At 37.4% G+C, this 16,246-nt stretch overlaps 1 protein-coding gene across 5 annotated transcripts; it reads right to left on the reverse strand.

Moving 5' to 3' along the window:
- Positions 1 to 780: 780 nt before the first annotated feature.
- Positions 781 to 15,775, reverse strand: LOC121730046 (glutaminase kidney isoform, mitochondrial). Of its 5 annotated transcripts, none has more exons than XM_042118828.1 (11): positions 15,632 to 15,760; positions 12,108 to 12,160; positions 10,595 to 10,627; positions 8,687 to 8,783; positions 7,954 to 8,314; positions 7,231 to 7,383; positions 6,458 to 6,738; positions 3,854 to 4,030; positions 3,295 to 3,426; positions 2,420 to 2,574; positions 781 to 1,228 (listed from the first exon to the last, which is right to left on the reverse strand). In XM_042118828.1, the coding sequence occupies exons 1-11, from the start codon at positions 15,758 to 15,760 to the stop codon at positions 868 to 870; spliced, it is 1,932 nt and encodes a 643-aa protein (XP_041974762.1). In that variant the 3' UTR covers positions 781 to 867. The 5 variants fall into 5 exon arrangements, with proteins under 5 accessions (XP_041974762.1, XP_041974763.1, XP_041974764.1 ...); XM_042118829.1 differs by lacking the exon at positions 15,632 to 15,760 and adding an exon at positions 12,472 to 12,663; XM_042118830.1 differs by lacking the exon at positions 10,595 to 10,627 and having other exon boundaries at positions 15,632 to 15,775.
- Positions 15,776 to 16,246: the final 471 nt, after the last annotated feature.

Genomic DNA, 16,246 nt, shown 5'->3' on the forward strand with positions numbered 1-16,246 from the left:
ATTATAACGACTTATTATTCTTTGTAATGTTCGATTCAATAAGGTAACATTTACACTTGTGGAATGTTAAAAGTACACAAGACATGTTTCTTCGAATAACATACTTAAATTTTCACTACTCTATCTACTTTCAATTGTCTTAAAACATTGTTAATCTAATGAGTGAGTTAATGAGTTCCACTTGTGAAGTCAGAGCATAATAATAATTTGTATGTCATATAAAACTAAAATAAATATAGTAACGTAAATATAAAATTAATAAACATCACAGCATAAGGAAATGCATAATATTAAGCAACAATTTCCACAGTAATTACGATTTTTTTCATGTTACATACATAATGGTCTGCTTTATGCATATGTAACAATGTGTTATCATAATAATTACTGTGAATATCTTTTAGCTTATTGCACAGCATGTTATCATAATTACTGTGAATATCTTTTAGCTTGTTGCACAGCATTTCCCAAAAATTCAAATCTCACGCTCAACTTGAGCAAAAAAAAACCTTGAGCGGCTCAAGGTTTTTTTTTGTTTAAACTGATAACTTTAAATTAAACATAAGTAACAAGCACATAGCAAAAATTTACGCTTCTGTCCAGAACTACACAGCTTTGAATTCGATTTCACTACTACAAGCACAATAACACTTATCAACGCGATATACGCGATATGCAGATACTGCACGGTTAAATATGTGCAATGTGTATTCTTGCAGTAGTGACATCTATTAGACCGCTTACGTAGATTTTCTCTGTACGAAAGTATAATACATTTTGATGTGGCACAGGCTCAAATGCTACTTAGTAAGAGATACCCTCAAATTATTCTAAAACAATGAGACTCTATGAAAATGAACGATCCACTTAATTTATTTTGTCTCCGTTCCTAGAAACGATCTCCTGTATGCTAGGATCTTTGTTATCGTCTTCTGCTTTCGTTTTGCCGTGGAGTATTTCGTCGACGGCGGAGTTGGTTGGGGTTGGTTCTTTATTTGATGGGTGGGTTGCTTCCCACTCTTTAAGGTACTGGACTACGGCTGCGTGGCCGAAGGTCTCGGCTTCGTTAAGGGGTCTGCTGCCCCAGCGATCCTGTGGGTCGTAGGGCACGCAGCACTGGGCTAGTAGGAACTCGACGCAGGCCAGATGACCCTCGGCAGCAGCTAGGTGAAGGGCGGTGCGTCCGTCGTAGTCTGATAACGTCATGTCCATGCCGGATAGGTGGTGCCTAGAACATTATATCTTGTTAATAAACTTTAGAAAACATTTTGAATATAAAATATGGCGTGACGATAGTTATAGTTTGCGAATGTGGTATAACTTTGCCAAGGGTTAAAATTTTGATAAGAATCAATAAGAATATTTTTTTTCTGTTTAAACAAAATTGATCAGATTGAATAAAATATCCGTAATTGACGGTTGTAAGTAGAAGACAGGTATTTAAAGTGAGTCCGTTTTACAGTTTTCTATGTTCTTTAATTTTACACCTCCATGTCTGGGTCTCGCAGACACAATAGATTTTCAATTGTTATGCGGCAGCCGGCTGCCGCTTGGGGATTGATGGGTTAAATCTACATCGTCTTTACTAAAAGTTCAAGAAAAACAAAAGCAAACTATGTCTAAGGTTAGTGAAGCTGAATAGTTGCAAAGTAATAGTATGCCTACTATTACTTTGCAACTGCCGTGCACTGCCGTGGTACATGAAAAAAGTGTTCACGTGAGAGAATATTGCGTTTATAATGTGTGATAGATAACTAAAGACAGTATAATATTATGTACTCTCACATAAAACCTCTAGCATATAAAGCTAAAGTTTTGCACGACGATAATAAAAAATAAACAAAAACAAAATGTTTTTATCTTGTCTGAAACTAACTTTTACTTGTTCATTTATTTTGAAGGAGGCTCTTCTACTGGAGTTGGAGTTTCTGTGTTGGCAGATTCGTTAGCACCACTGACAAAACATTGTTAATTTAGTCTCTTGTGTACTTCTCGTCGAATAACCTATTAAGAAGTAGGTAACTATAACTAGGCTAACATGCTATTTCTAAGATTACCTATTACCTAAGTTGAGTGCTGTAAAACCAGTGAAATCTAAGCACTGATGCTTCGTTTCTCCAGTCATCTACCTATTTATTATACTACTAAAAATTTATAATATAATATAACTAACTGAAGTACCTTGCTAAGTAATATTATATAAAGGCCGCTCTACACGTTGGCCGTGTTTGCCGAACACGGCGCTATACCAGAAAGAAAGACGCAAATAATTCAATCTCTTTTTGTAGTATAGCACCGTCCTCTTCTGTTCGTTCGTTTTAAGTAAATGCATAACATCCACGATACTATTATACAGGAACTCTATCAAATATTAGTAGACTTTTAATACCATTCCGTGCTTGTAAAACCCTTCACATACCTTCGAAGGGCGCTAAGGTCTCCGCTAGCGGCTGAGAACAGCAGGTTGACGATGCTGAGGCCAGTGGACTCGAACTTGTACCGGCGGGGGTCCTTCTTGTGGCTCGCGTAACGAATGTTGTCGTATTTGTGGAAGTTGAACCTCTTTATTAGGTCCTGGAAAATAAAATGTAGGTGAAATTAGCCAGATTAAAAAAAATGAGTTGTTGCTTTCGAAATTTTCAAACATTTTTCTATTTCTACGTACTTAAAGCAGATCGTGAGAAAAGTCAAGCATAATACATAGGTTTTGTACTAATTACAAATTTCGCATAAGCTAATCGTAGCTAACGTCAAACAGAAATGTATGCGTGGGAGAGCCTTGCTTCGGCACGAATGGGCCGGCTCGACCGGAGAAATACCACGTTCTCACAGAAAACGGCGTGATACAGCACTTGCGCTGTGTTTTGCCGAGTGAGTGAGTTTACCGAAGGCCCAATCCCCTACCCTAATCCCTACCCTAATCCCTTCCCTATCCTCCCCTATTCCCTTCCCTTCCCATCCCTACCCTCCCCTATTACCCTATTCCCTCTCAAAAGGCCGGCAACGCAACTGCAGCTCTTCTGATGCTGCGAGTGTCCATGGGCGACGGAAGTTGCTTTCCATCAGGTGACCCGTTTGCTCGTTTGCCCCCTTATTTCATAAAAAAAAAACTAAGGGCCAGGCGACAACACTGCGTTGCGGCGTCGTATCGCAAAACAACCTTTGAAAAACAATGTAGTTTTTTGCGATGCGACACCGCTACGCAGTGTTGTGGCCTGGCCCTAACAGAGAGCATCTTACAGACTATGCGTTAAATATACTTTTTTGTTGTAAAAATAAAGCAGATTAACTTACATCACAAAACTGCAGTCCTCTACAACTGTTGCCGAGTGGATCCAGGGGCGGTGACCACGTGCAGATGCCCATAACATTTGGCACGACGATCAGCATGCCACCTGACACCCCTGACTTTGCTGGCAGACCCACCTTGATAATAATAATAACATCATTATCACCACAATCTTGTACTAGAGAAGTTGATTCATAACTCAAACTTTTTTATTCAGAATAAATTTTTGCAAATATTCTCTGAACGTCTACATACTACGGACTAACCCGGCGAGAGGAACCGGCGTAAGAAACTCGCTTGATTCATAGGCAGAAAAATCACGTTTTTTGTCATGGTCATAACCCCTTTAAATATTGTTATTTTGTTTTAGTATTTGTTGTTATAACGGCAACAGAAATACACAATCTGTGAAATTTTCAGAAGTCCACCTATAGCGGTTTTTGAGATACATCCTGAAGACTGACGGACAAACAGCGAAGTCTTAGTATCAGAGTCCCATTTTATACAGAACCCTAACTAAGAAAAGTTAACGAGAAAAAACCTTAAACAAAAGAAGAAACTAACCTTGAAGGCGAACTGTCCGGAGTAGTCGTACATGCCGCAACTGTGCATGAGCGACAGCACGTTGCGGACCGAGTCAGGCCGGAGCACCTTCTCGTCAGTGATGGGGCAGATGCCCCCGTTCGCCAGCGTCGCCGCCATTATTGACATTATGTCGCAGTTCGCCTCCATGGAACAGCACTGGAAAATATAAAAATGAATGAGTAAAGTGTTCACAAGTAGATAAGGCGTAAATTATAAAACATTACTTGTTACTTTGCTTTATTGACAAGGAATACAATATGCCTATTATTAAAATATATTATGGTACATAATATTATCGTATAAAAGTTTTATTCCTGCGTAGCCCGTCGTAGCCCGCTACGAAAGCGTAGCATGTGCGTAGCGATATCTAGTAAACGCTACGATAGCTCACAGGCTCAACTCAACCTAAGGGGGTCTAGGTCAAGAAACGGTCGATTTTCAAGATTGAAACGGGACACGAGACATAAAAATATAGTAATTTAAATTCTGAAAAAAATATATTTGAAGGTTAAGGATCTAACACATTGGAATTCATATTCCATTACACAATATCATGAACTTCACTCAATAGAAAAAAATCCCAAAGTTACCTACCTCTTCTTTTAACGAAATTGCCACACTATGACCAAACTATAGGCGCAAAAGGCTCGGCTGGTGCTTTCAGTCACACACATCATATAATAATAAATAAATAAATCTTTATTTCAACCCATCAGCAGGTCATATTTTTAAATTACAATTAAATTTAACTAAGTATTATATTTTCAAATTAAAATAATATTAAGATTGAATTAAATTAATATAGAATTATCAAAAGTAGACTTTGAGCATAAGAACCACCGCTCAACGATTCACATGCGCAAGGTAGTGACTTTACGCATATGAATCATCGAACAATGATTCATATACTCAAAGTCAAACCTATTTGCTAACACTTTTAGAATGGTGTTGTCGCTGCCCCTCACCCTGCGCGCCAGAGATGTGCACCGCTTCCGCATGGTCGTATAAAAACAGTTCACGCGGGCGTCAGCAAACATCCCCGACGCGCTGCAGTACCGCGGCAGCGCCAGCAGCACTCTAAAAGCGTTATTATACTGTATGCGAAGAGCGTTGTACTGTCGTTGCGTATAATCAACCCACAGGCTACACGTGTAGAAGCTGGTGCAGAAAGCCCTGAATAGAGTTAATTTAACTTCTGTTGTGCAGCACGCGAACCTGCGGGCGATCATATTTGCTCTCACAGACAACGCTCTTCGCTCTCGTTCTATGTCTACATTGTCTTTCAGGTCAAAGGTTAGCCAGTGTCCAAGATATTTAAATTGTTCCACTCTTTTAAGACATTTATTGTTACAATAAACGTTTGGAACTTTATCCGGACGTCTCCCCTTGGCCTTGTATACACTTTTATCTATGTTATATAAAAGTCCATGCTCATTGGCAAATTTTTCGCATATTTTTAACAGTTTGTTCAGTCCGCAGATCGAGGCGCTGAGCAGCACCATATCGTCTGCGTAACTTAAATTATTAACATGAACTCTATCAATATGGCAGCCGACATGGGTGCTACTCAGCTCCTCGATCAGGGAGTCCACATACAGGTTAAACATCCTAGGCGAAGTTAACCCCCCCTGCCTCAAGCCGCATTCCAGTTTATAGGGTTCAGAAAAAGAGTTTGACCATTTCACTACATTTACTTGATGTGCATACCAGTATTTAAACAGGCTACGAATTTCAGGAGGTACTTTACTGTATTCTAGCTTTTTCCACAGCTTTTCATAGCGAACAAGATCAAAAGCCTTGGAAAGATTCAGAAAACACCCAAAAACCGGGGTTTTGCGGCTTGTGTAGTACTTGATAGTTTGTTTAACTGATAGAACAGCAGCTTCCGTGGAAAGACCCGGACGAAAACCAAATTGGTTGTCGTGTACTTTTATATAGTTATCCAAACGTTTATTCAACAAACTATCGAGAACTTTTGCCAATATCGTCGCCTGTGAGATGGGTCTATAATTACACTTATCGCTTATATCTCCTGTTTTATTCTTAATAATAGGTACAACTACCGTTTTCATCATTTCAATCGGCAGGTAGGAGTGTCCCATACAAAGATTAAAAAATACAGCAAGTATCCTAGACAAATGAGGACCGGATGCTGCAGGTGCTCGATACTGAGGCCGTCATGACCAGGAGAATATAAATATGAATTCCAATGTGTTAGATCCTTAAATAACACATATATATTTTTCAGAATTTAAATTACTATATTTTTATGTCTCCTATCCCGTTTAAATTTGAAAATCGTCCGTTTCTTGACCTAGACCCTAGATAGTATGACTTGTTTTTAAAACTAAGAGGAGGTTAAGTCTTACTTCTTATACTTAAAGAAAAATATTTACTTCACACATTCGCAAATCTCATCAATCCGACTATAGTTTGGTACTACTAATATATATTCTGTGCTATAGTCAAATAGCTTTTCCAACGTATGAAACAAAGAGCGACATGGATAGCGTAAACGTATGAAAAATATTATTACTAACAAAAGGAACTAAGTAAGAACCACTGAAATAATTTTATACATACCTGGAAATAGAAATCCATACATTCTCTCAAGTTAGTTTTCTCCGGGTAGCATTTATGTTCTCGCATGTAGAAGCCCAATGCGTAGTTTCTATCAGCCGCCTCCCTTTCGGAGAGGAAGACAGCGTTGTTGAAGCCCAGAACCTCGTTGCCTGCTAGACGACTGAAGAAGGACATGACGTAGTCAAATTTCTCTGCCAGGGTCATTTCTGGCTTGTCCAAGGTCTTCAGGAGAGAACAAACGAGGATTGCGCCGGCGTTGATCATAGGGTTATGTGGTTTCACTGTAAAGGAACATTCATACTTAGAAATAACAGTCCTATCACCTATGTGGACTTCATTGTTTTTGGTTGCGATATTCTTGGACTGAATATTAAAAAAACATGTTTGAGTTAGTGCAAGCGTAGCGAAAACGATACTATGGCATCTTTTTAGAGATCTGGATTTTACAATAATACGCGTTTTTTATACTGAAATAAATAGTGTGTGACCCATAAAGTTAATATATTCCGCTAGTTATATTAACTTTATGGTGTGACCTTACTTTTTAACCCTAGACCAGAATATACGTATTAAAGAGTATCTTATCGTCGCATCGCGTATCAAACAAATGGATGGACTGATTTTGGTCTTGAAAGCTGATATATTATATTATGATGGGAGTATCTTTATTCATCATTAACAGCTCGCTCTGATCACTAGTCTCATTTCTGTTTCGACGAAAATGATGTCAGCTTTTTACCACCATCAGTTACCAAAGAAACTAGTGTACTTACTGTTATAATCCAGCACTAGCTCGTTAAAGTTCCGTCCACTGGGTTCCGTGCCGACGTAACTGTGTACGGTATCCGGGCCGAGCGTCTCCAGCGCCATGGCGTACGTCAGGGGCTTGCTGCACGACTGTAGAGTGAAGGGTACGTTCACGTCACCTGGAATGGACGGAGAATATTTAAAGTATTCTGAGTGTGGCAACTGCTAATTGGAAAAAATCTGGAGATGTCCCATCATCTGTATGGAATAACAGTTATATGGCGCACTTGCCAGGGTGGCGCACTTTGCTCACTATATTATAGTGTTTTTAATGTTAATAAATTGATTCTGTGGCCTTCGATAAAACTGCTGAAGAGGTTTTAAGGTCAGTTTAAAACTATGCTTTATGAACTTATGTTGTGTTTGATCAGCCTATGAACATTAGATAATGATCGGTAGAAATTGCATTTCCAAGGCAAAAGTATAACAGCAGGTACTTGTCATGGCGCTACATTACAGAGCATCATTTACAACACAAGATACGCATTTATTATCGCAATATATTACATTGATGTTTAAACTTTACCCGTACTGCAGCGTCAATAGGTATTGCCGTAAACGTATGATTTTTTTTATTTGTCTTGTTGAGCATAGACTCTTTTACGATCGAATTGCAAAACTAATAGTCTTGTTACTTTTATTTCCCAATACTTTCACTTCGAACTCAATTGCATCTAAAAGGGACTTACCAATAGAGAACCGCTGGCCATCAATAGTGCAAATACTGATGCCCCAGTTATCAGGACTCGCTCGGGACAGCTGGGGGATATAACTCGCGACCTTCCCGTCAGTATTGCTCTTCGCCGCCCAGTACATCTCCTCTATATCCTTGATAAAGTCCTGGAAGTCGGGGATCACGAACTGGCTGCGAAACGCTCTCGTGATCAGCACGATGTTGGGTGATATCACTTCTTTGAACGTCTTCTTGTCGAGTTTGAGAGTTTCCGGGGAGCCTCCTTCGAAGTTTGATTCTTTATGTGCTTTGTACAAGTTGTGCATGACCTCCTTGATTCGCGGGTCATTCTTCCTTATGCCTGTTGTCCTCAGTGCCTAGAAGGTATAGTCGAAGATTAATATTGATTATTTTGTCAAACAAATGTTATTTCGGGTATTTTTTAATTTAATCAAAATAAATGAAGTCCTTTTCGAGGAGTACAAGTAGTCGGCAAAAAACACCGCAACACGAAAATTCTACATAATATTATATTAGATTAAGATTTATAAATCAACGCGGGTCTCTACAGGGGCCTTTTATTATTCATAAAATGCCGAATTCCAAGATTCATTTGATTTTATCAAATGCTAATTAGGATTAATTGTACCTTGAGAAAGGAGTTTCTAATTCATTGACCTTTTGTTCGTAATCGATAGCATAATATCAGACCATAATTTAAAAAAAAAATTGTAATACGATTCTCTTACCGCCAAAAATTTTCCAACAGGAAGTAAACCCGTCTCCTCATTCTTAAACATGTCAAAAAGGACATCGTCGGCAAACTTGTGGGACCCCTCCCGGACTCTGCAAAGGGAAATACTCATATTATAACAATATAAAACCTGCAATAATAATTATTATTAACATTATACATGATCGCAACTAGGTATGCAATATATAAGGTTTCGATGAAAACATTACGTTCTCAAAAGTCTTAAAAAGACTCGAGAATTGTGAAGTATTCGTAAGAGAAAAATATGAATTGTTCAAAGTTTATCAGGCACAGAAAAGGTAGAGAGCTAAAAATAGATATCAAGCAGATAAACAAACTGTTATAAATTAACTAGCAAAATAAATTACGTGCACATGTTTCGCATCTCGTGACAGACATGCTAGAAAGTGTCCATTACATGACCAAGGTCTTGGCAAGGGCCAATTCACACCTATGATATTGGCAATAGTTTGTGTAAAAAGAACCATTACTTAGTTTAACTGTGATTCAGCTGAAAAACTGGGAGATGTCAGTCGATGCGGGCTCGCTCGCGCTACCGCTAGACTCCGAGAGGAAGGATAGAGCCTTATAACGAAGCCCCGATCCTTTTGAGTATGTGGAGACATTATTGACAAATCCATACTCATATACTCATATAATATTATATTATATATTATAATATTATAACTGCGACAGTATGCCTGTCTGTCTGTTAATTCTTCACGCCCAAACCGCTGAACCGATTTTGATAACTTTGGCATGGAGATACTTTGAGTCTCGAGAAAGGACATAGGATACTTTTTATTCCGGAAAAATGTACGGTTTCCGCGCGATAAACGCGTTAGGGCGCAACGGAGTTCCGGGCGTCATCTAGTTTGATAATAAAGCTCGTTACATCACAACCAAGTACCAACTTCCTCCCAACTTTTAAACCAAGATGTGCATTGGCTAGAACCAAGAGCAAGCCAAAGTGCATTGGAAAATATGCTATCAATATTCCTGACTGCAGATAAGGAAAGAAAGGTAGGTGGAAATCGGCCCCAAACTCCTGATAAGCAATTATTGTGCAGTGTGCACGGCCCCAAGTCGTTACAGTCTAATTATGAGATGTTGTTCGCACGTCAGGCGGGTGTGTCCGCGACGTGCGACGTAAAGTACACGACGCGACGGTGTAAATATACCGTCACCTGATGTGGGTATTTTCGGTGTGTGAACAGCCACGAAAATATTACGTAAAATTCTACGAACATTGCTTTGTAAAAGTAGACAGATAGCTATATGACTAAACTCGCACTTATCTGCTTTATTAAACCCTATTAAGCTTAAATGAGTAATGTATTAAAAAACGTTTTAAATGGCTACTACTAACACTAGTAAGTAACTGCGTAGTAATAATATTATGCTAGTGCTTATAGTATCTATGCAAAACCTTTTCAATGTAAGAGTAGTGCTCGAGCTTAAGCGTCACAAAAGATGCAAACGATCTTCTTGAAATCTAGTCCAAGAGTGGTGCAAAATGCCTTAGAAACTAAGTTAAACAAGGGAGCTGGCATGCAATGTATGGCAAAAGCCCTTTATTTAAATAAAGATATAAAAAAAGTTTAATAAAGACTTAAACGTTTTTGAATATTACCTATAACAAGTACGAAAAATAAGAAAGTAACCACGTTTTGTGAAACGTACTTTTAAATATTATACACTACTAGTTAGTAACTCTATAGTTACTATCTAGTAGTGTATAATATTTATCTCTATAGAACGAAATAAAAAGATATTCGATCAAGAAGAAGATAAAGAAATAAAAATATATGAGATCAAGAAGAAAAAAAATATTTTAAGCTATATCTGTAGCTACAGACTACATTCATGCAGCATGCCGTTTGTGCTGTTCCACGATACTCACGCTGGGTCAAGATTGTGGACGAATGAGTAGCTTCTGCACCATGAAAAGTTAACAATTTGTTTAATACGGTCTATTACCTAGTTACAAACTAATAAAATATGTCAGTTGTCCTACTGGAGTTACACATGATTGGCGTCTAGTGTTCTAAATTCTAGAAATGTACGCTAATTTCCGGTGTTGAAAGAATAAAACTATCGTCACAAAAACTGTGACCTACTTCGAGAAATATAATATATTAATATTTGTTAGAAACATATAATTATTCTTAAAATAATAAGAACTAGAAGCAAGTGTGTAACCAAAGTCTCAAAACTACTTAACTTAATATACTAACAATTTTTATGCTTTTCGCAAATATTTATTAAGCATACTACCACACTTCATAATAATAATATGAAGTTGACTCGTATTTTGTTTTTGACAATATTTTCAACTGTGATATTTACTTTCATATCAGTAAATCGATAATTGCCGAGGTCCTTTAGTTTATCAATTAATATAATTCAACATAACGTATATTGTAAACGTATTTAATGATTCACAAATCATAGTTTACAAAGTTTTACCTAATCTATTGGCAGTCCGCCACGAATGATCTTAGTTTATTTCAGTGTGGACCAAATAAATAAGCCTGGCTTACATCTTGGAGATAGAATTAACACTCGTCTCCATAATTTAGTGACAGACTTATATTATAATGACTACGTTTTAGAACAATGTCACAAAAAATCTGACATTTTATTATCCCATCTCAAACTGCAAATGAAATTGATTCGTATACTTTGTTGTATTATAAAGTATGAAAAATACTAAATTGCATTTTTCGAAATAGCTACGCAGTTTATTTCGGAACTCTACTTGTGCAAGCTTGTACCGTGTACGTATAATATATGACTTCAAAACTACGAATAAATATTATTTTTAGGCTCCACGCCGAACAATTACTGGAATTTGAATGTTACAGAATATAAGCTTCAATATAATACGTCTATAATGGGATTTATGAGGATTATTATAATACAGACTGTCTGCTAATAAATTAGAGCTTAATAGTAAAAACCTAGGACAATCCTATTAGCCTAAATACTAAATACCACAATCATCATCAGTCGAAACCATAGACGATTTTTTATTAATTATAACACATAGATTATCAAGTCTATCAGTCATTATTAAATAAGCCATAGCTCAGGCATTTGCTAATGCTTAAGGACTCTGGACTATGAACCTAATAGTCAAACAGCTAGTTTAAATTTATAAGGGGATTTAGTTAGGAAAATACTACGTACTAAGAAGTTAAAACTATCAACATTGTTCGATCTTCATTCCTCTGTTTGCGTTACATAAGAGCTAGACTGTGCATTCTAAATGTCAAGGGTGAGGAGGACCACGCATGGCGCCTGCAAGTATCGAGTCGGCCAGATTTTAATATAGATCAATAGGAGTCGATAAATGTCATTCACAATAATTATTTCCAATAGATATGGATCATTTATGTTCTTGAATTACGTACCTCGTATCAATAGATTGAACTGCATAGAACTGTGGGGCCGAATTGCGCCATTTCTGAAAAGAATACCAGAATCAGAGTCCTGAATTGAACAAAACTTTTCACCCAAGAAACATTTTATGGCACGGTTTTCGATGGCACGGTTTTTAATGGTACGGTTTTAAATGGCACGGTTGTAACGACTATAAGAATACGTAGAGCAGGTAAAATAATTTAGTAAAACTTTGTATACCTACCTTAATTAATACTGGCTGATAAGATCAAAAATTAACTATTTCAAGGTTGCTTCTATCTAATTTTGAAACTATATTCGCCTTAAAATGTCTCTTGGGTTGACACAGAGCTGTTACGAAAAGCGGACACTCACAGGGCGTTCTATAACATAGACGGGTCTCACTTGACTATATTGTCTGCTTGTCGGCGACTTTAGGCCGATGGCGGCGAGTTTCCGCAGCTGACGGCCACTCATGTCGGCGAATTTCTACCGAAAATGCCTGACCGAGATATACAGGTCGTCCGTAACGCGCAGGCGTGTACTAACGCCCCTGCCTTCGCCGGTCCCTCGCGTTTATCTAGCCGACATATTTACCCAGCTATGACGCTTTTTACGTGAAAGTCAAATATTATGAATTATTTCTGTCGTCCTGATCATTCTGATCAATACGAGTGTTACCGGTGCTAATTGCTAAATCAAATAGCACGTTTATTTCCTGCTAATAAGTTGATAATACACACTAATCATGGTAGAGAGTTAGAGACTATATAACCCTGCCTAGGCTAAAGATTTTTTCTTGATTATGAAATTATAGGATCGTCTTTTTGGTAGTCCAGTAACGTGTTCTACGTATTTAGAGCTTTTTATGAAAATACTTTAAACTTTTCTCCGCAAATAACAAAATATGCAGTCCCTAACAATTACCTAATTTCTTGCACTTAAACAAAGCACAAAATCTACAAAACCAACATTTTAGTCCCTGTTTGCACCTCAAAATAAGAAAAAGCTACGGTTAACTATTTCTCACTCATAAAGCGATTGTGAAAAATATTCCCTTACGGTATTAAAATATTATAACCTTTCATATCACTGTAAAGTGTAAACAAACATACGTTTGTTTACACTTTACAGTTTATACACACGAATTTTATAAAGCCCACTGTGAACATTGCTGCAGCCTGCAACACATTGAGTCAGCGCATTGGGCCAAAATCTTTAGAGTACGGAACGTCGCTCCCAAGTCCCAACTTATGTCCAAGTAGGCCTCTAGGCTCTACACTCTAAGTCTACAGTCTACACGTTGGCCCTTTGGGCTGGCTTAATGTGTTGGCCCGTCCGTGTACAGCAGGCTTATCAAGCATGAAGCTACTACGTCACTGTTTCAGCCTCAGAAATGTCATCGTTAATCGTTATCAGATAACAGATAAGTACATCAGTTAATTTCACTGTAAAATAAACAGCTGACACACATTTAACAGCGTTGTTACAGTTCGTTTGTTATTTTTTACGTCTGACAGAACCTCAGAACATTCTAAAATCTGTGGACAGAACATTAATAATTCCTTATTAAATAATTAGGTGTTGCCAATCCGAAACTTAATTATTAATATAATTATTGTACGAAAATTTACTGTGTGTGTGCAGTAAAAACATACAGCCTTTACTTGCGATTGCAGTAAAAACTTCGAAACATACATTTTATTTACTCTGGCAAGATAATACATAATAATATAATACTTTACCAGACACTGAAATAAAAAATTAAAATGGGAATGTTATAAAATATATTAATACCAATTTTCCACAGATATTTTTTCCTTCTTGTCTTCTGCTATACGGGGTGTCTTAAAAAGGAGGATCAGGCCAAGATCTAAAGCTACAGCATACCCTAACCAAAACCAGCACAGACGATATCTATGTGGCGATAAAAAATTATAAGGATATCCAGCTATAAACTCCGTTTCGTTTTTGCATTTGAATTAAAATTGAAATAGAGATTATCTTAGCTAATATGGAAAATTACGCAAAGGGCGGAGTAGGGGGCGCTATACTAGCACATAAGCTTTGTCCACACTAAGCCTTTTTCTGTTCGTCAAGGGCATGCGTTATAGCGCAGTCAACAGCGAACGTGAGGCATGCCCGCGACGCATGCCCTCTGAACGTATCTAAAACTTCAAAAATGACAATATTGGCGTTGCGTTCCTTGACGCATTCAATTATTGAATGCGCCAATATGAAAGTTGATGACGAAAATTGAAGATGAAAGTGCACAGTATGGACATAGCTATACAGTAAACAATTTGATGAAAATCCGACGTTGCACACGTCATATCAAAATATATAAACAGAAACGTTGTCAAATGTCGAACAAAACTTTTTGTTTATTGTGCTGATGCTGGTGCTGCCGTCTAGTGTGAAAACATTGCAGTAATATTATGTCCTATAGTACCATCGAGGAAATTGATTCCTATGCAGTTGACGGACCTACGTCATGTGGTCGGCTTATGTCAATTCGATGCTAGCTGTAATCGGTCGGATGGGTTTGACATAACGCGACCAAATTACTCAGGTCCGCCATCTGCCTAGGAATCAACTTCTCTGATAGTACAGTACAGTACATTCAATAGTTTCATATCTCAACTTCTCTAATAATAATTACACTGTATCAACCCTGTTCGTTTTCAATTGTCACTGCAAGGCCGTCTGAAATGGGTCGACATTATATTGTTTGGACCAGACAATACTTAATAGATAGACCTTGACTAAACTTCAGTCACGATGTGATTTTATATTCATTGGTCCCATTAATAAGTGGTCTAGGAAACGAAGACTTTATAAAGTAGATTTAAAAAGACTTCGACCCAAAGACCACAAACTAAAAGAATGGGTAAACAGTAAAAATGAAATTAACTAAGTATGTCTTTGTTGCGCCTAAACATTTCATTGTATTAATAGAGTCAAAATATTTATTGTAATGGTCTGGGAAAATATTATTATTGTTAATGTAGTACCCACATACCTATAGTTCGCACATTTGGGTAAAGGGTTTTTTGTTTGTAACTTTTACCAAATGTAGTCGTAATTTAGATAACAATTTTGTCACTTCTATTAATGAAGAATTGAAGACATGAGTGGAAGAAGCAGGTAAGTAATGGTTAAAAAGTTGCCTTTTTTGCATAAATGTAGGGTTTAGGGAAAATAACTTGAAATATATTATTGGCTAGATGATGAAGTAGGTAAATTACAAGGTTTGTATAAACCTTCGATCGTAGGTTCTTGGAAATCTATTGTTATTCTATTGTGTCTCGATTCTATTGTGTCTGTGAGCTTATGGGGCTTGATGGGTTAAATTATAAGGGAAAAACTAAGTAATTGTGCTTACGTTATATAAAATGTTAGTTAACTGGTTCTTCCACTCACGTCTTTAATTATCAAAATATTTCATTGCATTGCAATATGAAAAATTAACTGAATTCAGACGAATATTGACAGGATTCTTGAATTCTGTTCACACTAATATTATAAAACTCACCTCAAATTCATTTCCGCACTCCATAACGAAATCGTCGAAACTACAATTCGATACCAAACGCATGCAGAATTCGTTTAATGGACCGAAGGCACGCCGTGTCAGAGCCCGCATCGGCATACACTGTTCCATTTCAGTTTCAGCATACTGAGTATTAATACCGACTACTCCTAGCCAAGACGCCCGCTAAAAATAGACTACTAATAAGCGATTTGCAAAAAATCTCCACAATGCAAGAGTAACAATACAAATATGTTACAATCATAAAGTTAATATACCTAGCGGAATAGAGCAACAATCTCGAGCTGTCAAACGTAACCAAAATTGGTTTTCATCTTTGTGAAAAATATGTGCACGTATACACTTCCACAAGCATGATTGAACATGAATTCACAGATTACTAGTATATATTTGTAGACATGAATTCTATGAGATTAAATTGTCAACGTGCGGCACGTGCCGACTGGACGTCAAAAAAAGAGTGCTGCTGTCATGTATCACACGTCTCTTTTTACCACGCAGTGTTACTGATAGTGACATTTCTCTTGCTCGGGCCTTTGTTTCTCTATTCCGCTACGTATATTAACTTTATGGTTACAATGTAATGTTTGTTGGCGA

Source organism: Aricia agestis, chromosome 9 (genome assembly GCF_905147365.1).
Source record: "Aricia agestis chromosome 9, ilAriAges1.1, whole genome shotgun sequence".
Taxonomy (NCBI): domain Eukaryota; kingdom Metazoa; phylum Arthropoda; class Insecta; order Lepidoptera; family Lycaenidae; genus Aricia; species Aricia agestis.

Coding starts and splice junctions, on each gene's coding strand:
- LOC121730046 (XM_042118828.1), bottom strand. CDS start 15,760: ATGGAACAGTGTATGCCGATGCGGGCTCTGACACGGCGTGCCTTCGGT. Junction 8,784..10,594: donor GTCCACAATCTTGACCCAGC/GTGAGTATCGTG, acceptor TTCCCTTTGCAG/AGTCCGGGAGGGGTCCCACA. Junction 6,739..7,230: donor GCTAGTGCTGGATTATAACA/GTAAGTACACTA, acceptor GTTCCTTTACAG/TGAAACCACATAACCCTATG.